Source organism: Triturus cristatus, chromosome 6, assembly GCF_964204655.1.
Source record: "Triturus cristatus chromosome 6, aTriCri1.1, whole genome shotgun sequence".
In the NCBI taxonomy this organism is placed as follows: domain Eukaryota; kingdom Metazoa; phylum Chordata; class Amphibia; order Caudata; family Salamandridae; genus Triturus; species Triturus cristatus.
In genome coordinates this window covers 1,023,286,638-1,023,302,044 of record NC_140589.1, presented here as the reverse complement: position 1 = coordinate 1,023,302,044, position 15,407 = coordinate 1,023,286,638, and the positions used below count along the sequence as shown (strand labels likewise).

The window sequence follows — 15,407 nt, the reverse complement described above, 5'->3', positions numbered from 1 at the left end:
TGAAGCCATTGCAGCAAAGGCATTAGAATTAAAAAGGAAACTATTCATTTTAATTTTGAATAGGATGCGTACATTAGACAAAATGGTTAATGTACTGAAATCACATAGCAAAAGGAAAAGAGTAGTGAACAGAACAAACTTTTGTAAAGTGTTTTTAGGAAAGTGGATGCATAGTTCAAGTAGTGAACCTTTTTTTAATGAAGAGAGCTATTTTCAAAGTAATAGTTTGCTGCATGCAGTTGACACCAGAGGTCGTGCTTATGAAGTGAAAAATGGTTGCATAATGGAGAAGGAGATAATGGTTCCAAGAGATGAGGTACAAGTGATGGCGGATGAGGCTATGGGGAGACGTCCTAAAGCCCCAGTGTACACTTGGAATTGTAGTAGTATTTGCACTGTGCGTCAGGAATCTATTGACAAATTTCATGAGTTTCTAAGAGAATATAGTAAAAAAAGTATAAAACAGAAGATTAAGGTGCTTCAAAGTCTGGATCCGTGCAGAGTGAGAGAGAATACTGGTTTGCAGGGTCATTCTCTGGCTTGTCTATCTAGAAAAGTGTGTATTAGTGTTTTCCATCATTTTAGGATGCTGGCTGTTCATCATACTGAAATGAGAAAGTTTGTGAGACGGTTGTATTTTGCTAAAAGTACAGCAATAAAATTAGATGAATTGAATAGGGCTCTGTTCCGAGGAACGGTATCAGATGTAGAGAAGGTTGTTGATGAAATTCAGTTTTGTTACTTTGGTCCTGAACAAAACAGTGCAGAGAAGGACACAGTAAATGAGGAAGAAGTGGAAGAGAATGTAGAACCCTCTGTAAGTAACACATTTAATGATCACATAACAAAATTTGCAATAATCTCTAATGAAAGACCAAATTTTACTTGTATTTGTTGCAGCAGAACTCATTATAGAAAACAAACTAGGAATGTTGATCTCTACAGAAAGAGTGAAAATGAAGATAATTATAAGTGGAAGGATTTTGCCACATATATATTTCTTGAAAATTGTTTTGATTTGGGTGAAGATCAGCGTATTTGTAAATACTGTTACAACAAGTTAGAGGAAAATAGAATGCCGACCAGAGCTGTACATAATAATTTAGAATTGAATGCTATTCCTGCTGAACTTTCTGAATTAAATACATATGAGTCTATACTCATTCAATGTGTTCATCCGTTCCAGACCATAGTACGTATGGAGCCCAAAACTGGTAAATTACCTCCTTCAGATTTACTGAGAGGTTTAAAAGGTAGAGTGGTGTATTTGCCCTTGGATTTGAAAAAAAATATGGAAACTATTGATGCGGATACTTTGGAAACTGAACCATTAATTATTCTGGTTAATGGTGTACCTACAAAGAATAAGAAGATTTGGCAGGAGCTGGTAGATGTGCGGAAAGTACAAAGAGCAAATTTGTATTTGAAAAGGAATAACAAATGGTATGAATCAATTTATATAGAAGAAGAAGAAGAAGATTTACAAGAAGACACAGAAACACCAACTGGACAAATTGAAAAAGTGGACAAGTCAAAGGAAGAAGAAATTTATGAACATTTTAGCATACATCCTCTTCATTCAAAAGAAGTTATGGGAGACAATATTGATCTCTTTCAGATGAAGAAAGCAAAAGGAACTCCCGTGAGTGTATGGGAGGAGAGCTTGGAAGCTCGATGTTTTCCCCAGCTGTTTCCTAAAGGAAAAGGAGGACGATACGATGAACGTCCGGAACGGATTCCAGCTTCTGAGTATCGGACTACAAGACTATATGCTGAAGATCCCAGATTTCGACAAAGTATTCCTTATTTGTTCCATCTTTTATTTGAAAGTGATTTGTCTGCACTGTCTTATGCAGTAAATCACATTTTAAAAAGTGGAGTACATTTACAAAATGTGTCTGCTAAGGATTTTATGGAGAAAGTGCAGCACCGAGATGATCATTTGGAAACACAACTGATCAATCTGATGGCTTGTCAGCGTGGGACAAATGAATATTGGTACCGACGCCATGGTGAATTAAAATGCATGTTACGGAATTTAGGAACACCAACATGGTTCGTTACCCTAAGCTGTGCTGAGTACGCTTGGGGTGATTTACTGGATTTTCTACGAGAGGCAAATTCAAACATTAAAAACATCGAATACAAGACAGCAGGAGAACTGTGCTCATTGGATCCGGTTAATGTTTGCAGATATTTCAATCATAGATTTGAGGCTATGATGTCCTTCATCTGCAATAAAAAAAATCCACCTCTAGGAGAAGTAGTGGATTTCTTTTGGAGAAAAGAGTACCAGGCAAGAGGTGCTCCTCATATTCATATGCTGTTGTGGATCAAGGATGCCCCAAAGTTTGGAACAGATACTGATGAAGCAGTGTTATCTTACATTGAAGAATATGCAACATGTGCTATACCAAAAAGCACAGAAGAGAAAAAGTTAAAGGAGCAAGTTTTACGTTTCCAAAGTCATCGGTGTGGAAAATACTGTCGACGGAAATACAAGAGCAAAGATAAATACTACACTAAATGTCGATTTGGATTTCCTAGACCTGTTCTTTCAAAAGGAAGAGTCAACAGTTTTATGTCAGCTGTGAGACATACTATCACAAGAAAATCACCTAAGAATACCTACAACCTGAAAAGAAGAATCAAAAAATATAAATGACTACAACCCAGTCATTTTATCCATGTGGAACGCTAACATGGATATACAGTATGTAGCTGACAATTCCATTGCTGTTGCTCGATATGTAACGTCTTACATTACGAAATCAGAAAAAACAGAATTGAAGGAAATGTGGGAAGAGATTTCTCACGAGAAGACTGTCAGTAAGAAGCTGTACAGTGTCAGTTTGAAGATGTTATCGCATCGAGAAATTGGATCCTACGAATGTTCAGATAGGTTATCTTCTGTAAGTCTCTACTCGAAATCAAGAAGAATAATTTGGGCAAGTTTAGGCCTTGCAGCAATGAGAAATCGGGTACTGAAATCTGTTGGAGAAATTGAATATTTGGCCGAGAATGACCCAGAAAGTACAGATATTTTGAAATCAAACATGTTGGACACATATTATCCCAAGAGAAGTCAACATCTGGAGAACATGTGTCTCTATGAAGTGCTGCAGAACTACATTTATTCACGGAAAGCCGCAGAAGACATCAACAATGGAAAATATAAAGTCATTGGTGAGGAAGGATGTTTGGTGAAGCAAAAAAAAGGAAGTTTGATAAATCACAGGAAGCTGAGTTGCGACACTACTGACAAGAAGGAATTTTACTACTTGGCTCTTTTACAGTTGTTTAAACCATGGCGTACAGAGGATGAACTACTGGGAGAATTTCAAAGCTATGAAGATTCTTTTAATGCTTGCAAAGACAGCATACAATGCAGTACATTCTCAAGTTTCTGCAAATGTTAAATGAAGAAATTGAACAGGAAACTACAATTGCAGCAGAAATAGCTAGAGACAGTTCTCAGGACAGCCAAAGTTCAGGAACATACAGTCAAGATCCCCTAGGACAACCAATCGTTGAAAATGAAGCATCAATAGCCATGAATGAAGTGGAAACGGCTATGAATCAAGCTCAAGAAGAATTTATAGACTTACAAAATTTGGAAAGACAACTGAATGAAGAGCAGCAACAAATTTATGAAGAGATCAAAAACAAAATTGATCACGGATTTCTACATGAAAAAAAAGAGTGCTCATGCACATCATTTCATCCAATCAGGATGTATGTAAGCGGACAAGCTGGAACTGGAAAAAGTTTCCTAATTAAAGTCATCAGAAGCTACCTACTTTGTCTTGTGTGGTTACTGCTCCAACTGGGTTAGCAGCATATAACATAAAAGGAATCACTTTACATCGTTTGCTAATGTTACCAGTGGAGCATGAGAACAAAATACAATACAACAAGCTAACTGGAGAAGCATCCTTGGAAGTTTCAAGAGTATTGAAGAAGATGCAAGTTCTCATTATTGATGAGGTGAGCATGGTTTCAAACTTAATGCTTGCCTTTGTGCATTTAAGAATGCAGCAAATTCTGAAGACAGACTATGACATGTTATTTGGTGGAAAACACGTCATAGTTTTTGGAGATCTTCTGCAGCTTACTCCAGTTAAAGGACAACCAGTATTTAATACTGTCACACATGAAGACACGAAGAAGTCATTGGGAAACATCGGAAATACAAATATTTGGTCCTTCTTTGAGTACAAGGAACTTACTACTAATATGAGGCAAGCAAGCGATGAAGAATATGGAAGTATTCTGAAAGATATCAGAATTGGACTACTCACTGAAGTTGGCAAAAAAGCATTACAGAGTCGGCTGCTACATAATTTATATCCAAAGGAAGAAATAGTTGCAGAGAAGATATACAAGAACATTGCAGAAAACAAAAGTGTCATCTGCTTAATGCCAACTCTACGTGAATGCTCAATATTCAATGAGGAGCTTTTGAAATTGGAAAAGGAAGAGATCAGGAAATTGGAATCAGTGGACAAAATTGAGGATGGAAGAATTACTGTCACATTAACAGGCACACTGAAAAATAAATTGGATTCACTAGAGAAGAACATTTCCAAAACAGCTGGATTAGAAAAAAATCTATATGTTTGCATGAACTGTAGAGTATTTTTAAGGAGAAATTTGGATGTTGAAAAAGGTTTAGTTAATGGAGCTATGGGAAGAGTTGTGGGTTTTATTAATTATCAGAAAAAAGATGGAATTGAATGTTTAAAAATAAAATTTGATCAGATAGAAGAAGTTAAAGACATTTGTCGTTGTACAGTTCGTTTCATGCTTGTGAAAGACTTATATGTACGTAGGAAGCAGTTTCCGTTTTCGCTAGCATATGCTGTAACTATTCACAAGTCTCAAGGATTGACTGTAGATTGTGCATTTGTGAACATTGGTTCAACTGTGTTCAAAGAAGGTATGGCATATGTTGCTTTGTCACGAGTGAAAACATTATCAGGTTTATTCATGATAGACTTTGATGATTCAAAAGTTAGTGCTGATACAAATTGTGTAAAGGAGTATAATAGATTAAGAAGAAGCTATGCTCCTCATTTAGGTCAGTATCCTGTGTTGGAGAAACGTGTCGTTTCTCGTAAAAGGAGAAATGAGAATATCTGTAATGAAGATGTAGAGAGGAGGAAAAAAAAGAGGAGTGATGTAATTGCAAGCAAAAAGAGTAAGGAAAAAGAAGAACAGGTTGTAGGATGTCATTTTGAAAATAGCTCTGGTGTCAACTGCTACGCTAATGTAGTGCTGAATGTTGCATTTTATCTGGAAAGTTTGCAAGAGCAGATAATAGTAAATCAGGAAAAAAGATTCTGTTCTGAGCTGAGTCTCCTTTTTGAAAAGCTGAGTATTGATAAAACTAAAATAGAAAGTGCTACTGAAATTAGAAAACTTTTAGATGTATGTTCAGGACGAACACAGTTTTCTCAAAATGAACAGCAAGACGCACACAAATTTTTGATGTTTTTTCTTCAGGTACTGGAAGAAGAAGAAGTTGCAATTGATAATTTATTTGGTCTCTCTTATAAATGGGAACATAGTTGTGAAAACTGTTATAATATATGTGGCTCTAATGTTGATAATGAAAGGTTTATTTATTTGACATTGCCAGAGAGTAAAACAGTCACTTTTGCTAAATTAGTTAAAGATGCTAATCATAGCATGCAATGCGGTGAGTGTCAATCTGACATGTTTTCAACGTTAATTTTAAAGGAATACGGACAGTATGTAATTTTAATGATGCAACGATGTAGAGCTGATGGTTCAAAATTGGATACTTTAATAAAGAAGTTTACAGGACAGCAATTATCAATTTCAGGAAGAACTTTTGTAACTGTTGCAATAATTTTCCATGAAGGACCTACTGTTACTTCTGGACATTACACAGTTTATCTTAAATGTGAAAAAGGCTGGACACTGTGTAATGATTCCCAATTGGTTTTTAAGCAACGTTTGCCTTTTGATTAAGCAAATTCCTATCTAATCTTCCTGAAACCTAAATTTTAGAGAGACTTGGCAAGATCTGGACAAAACAATTTTACCATTTTATTGGATTACCATTGGAATTTTCAAAAATAAAGATTTTTTAAATTACTATTTGGCCATGCGGAAAGGTAACCAATTCTATTGTGGACTTAATAAATTATTAATAAATCTTTCGGGAACCAATATGTTACAGAGAATCGGTGAGATCTGTTCAAATTAAACTTTAGAATTTTATTGGAAATTTAATCAAAAAAGAATTTTAAAATTACTATTTGGCCTAAAGAAAATGGAACCAGATGTATTGTGGAGTTATTTGAGATATAATATTGTGATTATACTTCTGAAACAAAAATATCAGACGGTATTTTAAAGAAATAAGTATTGATATTAGATGATATTTTTTAGAATATTATGCATTTCTATATTGTTAAGTTTAAGTAAAAAGAGATTCTGGGCTTTTTTAATACAATCTTTGAGATTGTTATTTTTTTTTTGCCCGCTGTTAAATGATGAATGCAATTGCTTTCACAATTTATAGTGAAATGCAATATATTCTGAAAACAGCAAAAATAAGGCAAAAATTATTTTTTGATAAATATGTAAATGTGTACTGTATTATAAAATGTTTTAAAAAATATTAATACTTTTTTCTTTTTTTTCCAGATTGATATAGAAAATTTTCAAAACCTAGAACCATTTTTAAAGCAATTTTTTAAAAAAACAAAATGAATAAATTTTTTTTTTGAGCGGGTATGGTAAGTCAATAGTATCATGGTTCCTTTTTTTCTACTTCTCTACAATCACATTTTCAGTTTTTAATTGTAGTCTCTCAAGGACCTTGTAATGTGATAATTGGTTTTTAGTGTTTTAAAAAAAAAAAAAAGTTTTTAAAAACATTATAAAAAAAAGATGAAAGATAAGGTTGGCTCTTAAAAGAGCCGTTGTGTTCATGCAGGGACAGAGGAAAGAAAGATTGGGAAAATTAGTCTCTGCGACAAGTGTGCTGATCTATTTTGTTGTTCACTAGGGAAACACTGGTCTCCCTATGACAAATTAGATCATGACAAGAGGCGCATCGAATATCAACCCTCAGAAATCGAGGGTTAATTTCCAGAGGGCCAGCAAAAGGAGATGCTCCCCCCACAGATGAAGGGCTCACCTGACCTGCAGAAGAAGGACTCGGCCCTGCAGATGATGGTCCAGGCTGAGCTGCTGTGGATGTGCTTGGTTGACTTACTGAAGGGTTACCTCCAGTAAGTCGAGCATGTGTCCTTCTGTGTACATCCTTGAGGTGTCTCATCATGGTATGATTCCCAAAGGAATACTTCCTGTCAGGATTACCTCTTGAAAGTACACGCTTACACAGCTTACAAGTTACTAAGGGTGCATTTACCTTTTGCTGGCCTTCAGGAAAAGTAAAATAATCCCATACATAAGAGGTCTTTTGTTTCCTCGCTCTCTGCCTCAAGGTAGTGCTGCTAGTGCTAGCCTCACTCTCAGAAGGGCTCTGCTGTTCTGCCATCGTATCACAAAGACAACCCAGCTCCTTCTCCTAAGGGATCACAAGCAGAAATGAGGGGAATGGGTGTGGTGTAGGAGAGTTCTAGAACTGAAAGTAGTTTCAACCAATCAAAAGTTGTGTTTCATGATCACATGACCTACCGTACGCTTACGGTACGCTTACGGAAAAAGTACGCATGCGCGTAAAAAAGACACGCGCTTGCGCTTAACAGTCACTCCCCGACACTTCCGCGTAACGTGCGCGTGTAGCGTACACGCGTACACGTCCCACGCAGAGTACGCGCGGCTACGCAAATTGCGTAAATATACGCAAACAGCGTAGATAAATTACGGACGTTGCGTAAACCGTACGCTTACCGTAAGCTTACGGTACGCGTACTAAAAAAAAAAAAAAAAAAAAAAAAAAAAAAAAAAAGGAAAAAATGTATTGCAAATACATTTTACATGTTTATTTTATAAAATATATTAAAAAAAACATATTATAGAATTTTAAAAATTTAACCATAGTCTTTAAAAAAGGATAGAAAATTAAAATAAAAATATGTTTCAAAAAATAGAAGAAAAAAAAAAATTTGCATTTAAAAAACCTTTCAAATTCACTGAAAAAACCATGGGTTTCACACACGTTATAGTTGGGAATTAGCATTTAAAAAACCTTGCAAATTCACTGAAAAAACCATGGGTTTCACACACGTTATAGTTAGGAATTAGTATTTAAAAAACCTTAGAAATTCAATGAAAAAACCAAAGGTTTCACACATGTTATAGTTAGCTGGACATTTCACTCGTAAAAAACCAATGAAATTCCCCCGTTATAGTTAGTTCAGCTAACTATAACTCGCGCGCCCGCAATGCACTGCTGATGACGTCACATATTACATCACTCATGACATGGTCAGTGACATCACTCATGACATCACTGATGACATCTCAAATGACATCACTGATGACATCATCCTTGTGATAGAGTGGCAGACCTCCTCTTCCCCTAATATAACCTTTGATACACACATTCAAAAATAGAAATTAAAATTTTAAAAACAATGGACATACCAATACCAGTTACAACAACCTCTTCAGTAATTCTAAGATCCACATACACATCCACTCATTCACCAACAGTCCTATACAGTCACTCATACATGTACTCACTCATCATATGTACTCATACACCTATACATCCTGTTACACAATGCCACTCATCCATAGAGGTACTCACACACATAGTCACTCATGCTAAAAAAGAATCAAACATACATTTACTTGCATATACAGTTATACACACACCACCACACTTACTTCTACGGAAACTTACACATACTTAGTCTTTTAAACAATCACTTATAGAAACACATACTTATTCATACAGGAACTCTTTCAATCTCTCACTCTCACATATACTCGCTTATATACACCAATAGTCACATATACTAGTTTAAAACATATGTAGGTACTCATAAAGACACTATTGAGACAGTCATTCACTCACTAACACACCCATACACTCACTCATCCACCCATAGAGTCCTGCACACATGCTGTCTTCAAAACATACAAAGAGTGAGTCATTCATTCATGCACCTATGCACTACGTAATACCCCCACCGAACCATGCAGACACTCAGACTGATACTCATAAAACCAACTAATAACCTATATAGACACCCATGTAGCTACTCACCAACCCATGCAGCCACTTATACACAAAGTGAGAGACTGATACAGATATTTACATATTTAAACATTACTCACTAAGCCATGTATTCACTATGATACACTTAATCAGTCAGTTACACAATCAATTTTTCAAAAACAAATCATCCATTTAGACACTTATATACCCATTTATTCTTCCATCGAGCTTGAGATATACATATATAAAACATATTTAATTTTCAGAAACACACACATTCACTGGATGATGTCATCAGTGATGTCATCAGTGATGTCATGAGTGATGTCACTGACCATGTCATGAGTGATGTAATATGTGACGTCATCAGCAGTGCATTGCGGGCGCGCGAGTTATAGTTAGCTGAACTAACTATAACGGGGGAATTTCATTGGTTTTTTACGAGTGAAATGTCCAGCTAACTATAACATGTGTGAAACCTTTGGTTTTTTCATTGAATTTCTAAGGTTTTTTAAATGCTAATTCCTACCTATAACGTGTGTGAAACCCATGGTTTTTTCAGTGAATATATATAATAGTTAGGACCGAGTTCCCATAGGAAATCTGAAAATTCTATTTTGAATAACTTTGGCGCCGGTTGACTTATCTTCGTGAAATTTTCAAAACTAATGGGGCGCTCAGCTCCTACCCTGAAAGCCTCGGGGTGATTCGTCAAGCGGGGGCTGAGAAAAAAGAGGGGTCCCAAAACGCGTTTTCCCCATGCATTTTCCCATAGGACCTTTAGTCGACGGTACAGCCCGAACGGCTGAACAGAATTACTTGAAATTTGGCAAAGAGGTAGTCCTCAGGTCAGGGATGTGCCTTTTGCATATATGGTGTCAATCTGTTCAGTAGTTCCTGAGAAAATTGCAGTTAAAAGTACATAAATATCTATATGCGTGCACGGTGCCGTGCGCGAGCGTAATTCTGATAGGTAAGATGTCAGTCAACATTCGAATCGGTCGAAATCAGGAAGTGTTGGACGCCGATTTTTGTGTGGCAGTGAAAAAGAAAGGTGGAGAAAGTGAAAAGGGGGCAGGGTAGAGAGTTCCTGACCCCCTAGCCTTTGTCAGGGGGTCCCTGAAGGACCCCGAAGGGTGAAAAAAAACATTTTATTTTTTTTCAAAAAATCGCGGGGTGCGCGCACGCTGCGCGCACGGTGAAAAACCCTTAAAAAAAAAAACATTTTAAACGAGCCTTTCCATATTACAGGATACAGTCAATCTATAACTATATACATAGGTAGTTTATTGTAAAATAAATATATAAAAAATATAATACATACATAAATAAGCATTTAAAAAAACCTTACAAATTCACTAAAAAAAACATTGGTTTCACACACGTTATAGTTAGAAATGAGCATTTAAAAAACCTTGCAAAGTCACTTAAAAAAACCATAGGTTTCACACACCTTATAGTTAGTTGGACATTTCACTCGTAAAAAACCATTGAAATTCCCCCGTTATAGTTAGTTCAGCTAAATATAACTCGCGCGACCGCAATCCACTGCTGATGACGTCACATATTACATCACTGTATTCACTAAGATACTGTTAATAAGTCAGTTATACAATTAATTTTACAAAAAAAACATCCATTTAGAGACTTATTTACCCATTTATTCTTCCATTAACCTTTAGATATACATATATAAAAAATATTTATTTTTCAGAAAGACACATTCACTGGATGATGTCATCAGTGATGTAATATGTGACGTCATCAGCAGTGGATTGCGGTCGCGCGAGTTATATTTAGCTGAACTAACTATAACGGGGGAATTTCAATGGTTTTTTACGAGTGAAATGTCCAGCTAACTAGAACATGTGTGAAACCTATGTTTTTTTCAGTGAATATATATAATACATTTTGTTCAAACCACGAACCCTAAATTACAAGATCTTCCTGTATTCATCGAAGTGACTTGGCACACACCTTCAACTAACAGAATGCAAACCTGACGATCCAAGATGTGTCAAGTGCGAGAAAGAAAGTTGGGAGTTTGACACTTACGGTAACGCAGCAAGGAGGAAGGACGCAATGGAAACGAACCCCACAACAACGCTCCAATAGTCCCACGAATTTTCCACGCATTGTTTGAAGAACTGCCAGATCCAGGGAGTTCCATTCACACATAATCGCCTTGTCGCCACCGGTGAGGCATTTGAAACGAATGGCAGCTGCTGGTTCATAGTGAAAATCCTAACTCCCACCTTCCAAAGAGAGTGTTTATGTGCCTGTAGCAGCCCGCCAGACACTCGGGGGGAATTTGCCCCCTCTGTTACTGGACATAACTTTGTCTCCCCTGTTGTACTACGAGTATCACTGTACCAAATAAATCCATCCTGCCAGCTCCACAAAAGCGGGGCGGGAGGAGCACCACTGGCCAATCCCGCAGAAAAAATATCCACTCAGGAAGCAGCTTCATGTAAGCTTACATCTGATTGGTTGATAAGAACGTGTGCTGATAGGCTAAATGGACCAAGTCCCTCTCTCTCTGCTAATGATCTTTATTGGTCTGGGAATGTCTGTCTGGAGTAGCCTCAATGAGAAACAGCTGAGCGCGAGGATCGTTTTTAAGTTTGGACTACTCCTTCGTTTTAACTAGAGTATCACTCCGTATGGTAGCAGGCTGGGACCTGCAAGACTCGGTGGAAAAGAGTAACAGAGAGGACGGGGTTAAGTGAGGTAGTAACAATGGTTTGGTCACGTGTTGTAATGATGTTAGTAACCCGAGGCAAAAAATGGGTGAGGCAGTGCCTGATTTTAACAAGCATTGGCCGCCCGGCCGTAAAAGTAACGGCCGCGCAGCTGTGAAAGCGATCGCGATCAAAGCGAAAGTGATCGAGAGGACGCGCTCTGTGGTAAGCACTTGAGTGGTGCACGCGCAGCAGTGATCGCGCTGGTAAAGAGGCAGATGGCGGTTGCACGCGTGAACGCAAGCGTTAGGCCAGCTAGGTCTGATAGCACTTTGAAAACCCGTATACTAAATGTCTTGCAGAGCAACGCATGCGCTGGCTCAGGCGAGACCTAAAAAGGCTTGGACATATTAGTGATTACTTATTAGAAAAAAGCATACTGTCTCCACCATGCTCGTAACACATATCTCTTAGTAAGAGCAATAGTCCTTTACTACGAGATTAATATTTTGTGCACACACCTCCCGGCCTAACCAGACCACAATCCTTGACATAGGTTTAGGCCACGATGCACATGCATGATTCATGTTTGCCCATAACCAAAAATTGATACCAAGGATCCAGAAATCACTGCAGCTGGGGCACTCATGGCAGGGATTCACCTCCTATCACCATACGAGATGTTTCTGTATCCCAACAATATACAATAGCTTAAGAAATGTGGTGGAAAAGCTAGTACATTGGGGGGCTTTGCAAACTATCATGCCTAGAAATATGTTGTCAGTTAACATGCATGTCTGTAGTGATGCCTGGGTAATGAAGCTGGTATGTTACTAAGTGTATATGCACTAGGACAAAAACAGACCTATTGGCTTTGCCAGTGTTTTTTTTCCGAAATGCAGCTATAAGCGACAAGGGAAAAGATACTCCCGAGTCATACTCAAACGGTAACAAGCAATAAAGTAATTAAAGTAATGCTTAATTTAGTCTCAATGACTGTCAATCGCTTTGGATAAATCCTAGTCCATCATGTTTTGCCCACTGTGACTCTCTAGATAGATACTAGCCATACTCAAATCAGTCTTAGTCTTGGACGCTCACTGTGCAACAGGAATCAAGCTTATCTCACTGATGAGGTTGAAACTAGTCTAAGGTTGCTTAAGTTCCATGTGTACGGCACCTGGCCGGTCATTCCAGACTGGACTTTTCCTACCAGCAGGATCCAAGCTGATTTGCACATGGGTTGGTCTCTAGAAAAAAAATGATACACCAGAATGCACCCAGAGCGATTAGTGGCTGAGATTATTTCAAATATTCCTGCTCTTCACTCCGATTGTGCAGTACTCGAGGCAGGCACATAAAATGCAATGATTTTTTTTATAATAAATCTCCAGTGGAAACAGACCCCTTTATTGCGTTCGGTGATTAAAAATTCACAGACACCGAGTACCTGCACTTCTTTAATTCGATATGGAAAAAGACAAGCACTTCCCAGCAAGGGTAAACTACTTGTAAAGAGAGAACCAGAATTTCTCAAAACTAAAGTGGTACTCTGACATAATGAGTGCCTGAACCTTTTAATTTCCATTAAAAGCAATGCTGGGGTTGCATTATTAGGGTGACCAGGTGGCTCCATGTCACCTGGACACACCTTTTCCATTCCTGGACTATACCTTTACATAACCATGTCATGAGATGTGTCGGTTCAAGGGGGAAATGTAAACGAACCAAGACTACAACCTCCAAAACTCACTGATATGTTAAATCAAAACTCGGTTCTAGAAAAGTTGTGTCCCAGTGACGTGAAGTCACCTGTTCACCCTGTACACGGTCCACAAAGCATCCTCCGGAAATGAAGGTGATTAAACCTAGATGGCAAAGAAGTCCCATGAAGTTCGACAACATCAACCAGTGCTTTTCAATCAACAGAGCTTTGCATACTGATTATTCATTCAAATATTATAATCTAACCATCAAGTAAGGGCGCAAAGTGCCACTGACAAAAAAAAAAAGACACGCTCGATACAATGGAATTTTTGACAATTCTAAAAATTGCACTTAATTCTGAAGACGTTTTAACTGCAAAATGTAGTCTGTCACTCACCGGCAGTCTGAACTCAAAGTTTTCTTGCGCCAGTAACAGTAAGTACCTCTTCATCACACTGCAACTGGAGGGCGCCATCTTTCCCAAATATGTCACATGCTTCATGCCTTGACGTCATTGTCATGAAGCAAGAACCAAATCCATGAACACAAAAAAAGGACTGTCTCGCCTCTCTCGTAATTTTACACATAAACGCGGTGGCCATGTCGAAAGGGAGAGGCTCATCCAGAGAATAACTGCACCTTAAGGATGGCCAAGAAGCGCATTATTGTCCCCTGTTTCTCCATGGTATGTCGTCTGTGCGCAGACCTACAACTGTCGAAATCAATGTAAAACAGCGTAAATGTAAATCTATCTACCTACAGCATATTTCACACATTTCAACAGTTTTGACAGCGGAACGATAAATATTAATTACAGCGGAACGATAAATATTAATTACATGTTTTTCGTCTTTTATTATATAGTAAGCTACACTCATCAGTGCTGTGTGGCGGCTAGAACCACCTGTGTCCGAAGGGTACGGATTATTTCCTCGTTGTGCTTTAAAGGCAGTCATCTTTTTTGTTTTAAGTTATTTTATTTATGTACTTAGGGGTGGTCGCGGTTGCTCGGAGACGTGCCTTAATGTAATGATTTGCGGCCTATCCGTTGTGGCAAAGTATTTGAGAGATCTAAGAAAACTTGTAAGTGATCTTTATAATATGCTGACCATCTAATCTGCACCCCACCCCCTGCTCGGCATAGCACCCTTTAAGATCGTAAGGATGTTTCGGTTTGAGTTAGATAGGGCGCTTTCTTGTTAATTCTTATGTAAATTAATAATTGGTATGTTTGATTCACGTTTCCAACTTTAGATTTTTGAAAAATTGTACTATTCGTTGAGGATTGGGGCTGAGCCTATGCAACCTATCGGTGCTATCGCCACGTTATGGTTTTGTTATCTGCTAATTGCCTGCTGATTTGAAGTACATCCGCAGTTCTTAACCTTTAAACTTCTTTGAACCCCCAGAGAATCACTGTTGAAAGCCGGGAACCCCATACTAAGCAATATTTACGATTTAAACTTCAGAGCAATGCACAGAAATAAGAAACCAAGTATACATAAAACAAAAGTAAAAATTGTGAAATATTTTTATTAAAGTCGAAAATTATTTTTTGGTGGAAAGTTTGGAGCGAGCTTTTCAACATGTAGTTTTATTTCTAAAAGACAAAGCAATATGCCATGCTCCCTAAGATCCAGGTTTTTTTGTTTATTCATTTGGCTTGATTTGAAGCAACCAATTGACAATGCTAAATTCCGTTTGGCTTACTTGCACTGTTCCCACAATTCAAAATAAGGATGTCAACTTAATATTTGCCTCAAATGTTAAATTCCTTAATCTTCTTTCAATCTTGATCCGATTGTTGATTAATAATCATAAAAGTACAGTTAAAAGCACAGTTGATGTAG

At 37.6% G+C, this 15,407-nt stretch overlaps 1 protein-coding gene across 1 annotated transcript in view; it reads right to left on the bottom strand.

The window, feature by feature from the left end:
• TRMT11 (tRNA methyltransferase 11) overlaps positions 1-14,092 on the bottom strand; it is a 285,703-nt gene extending 271,611 nt beyond the window's left edge. The window contains exon 1 of the mRNA XM_085611819.1: positions 13,955-14,092. Coding sequence (XP_085467945.1) covers positions 13,955-14,059 — 105 coding nt within the window. The 5' untranslated portion in view covers positions 14,060-14,092. The remainder of the gene's footprint in view (positions 1-13,954) is intronic.
• Positions 14,093-15,407: the final 1,315 nt, after the last annotated feature.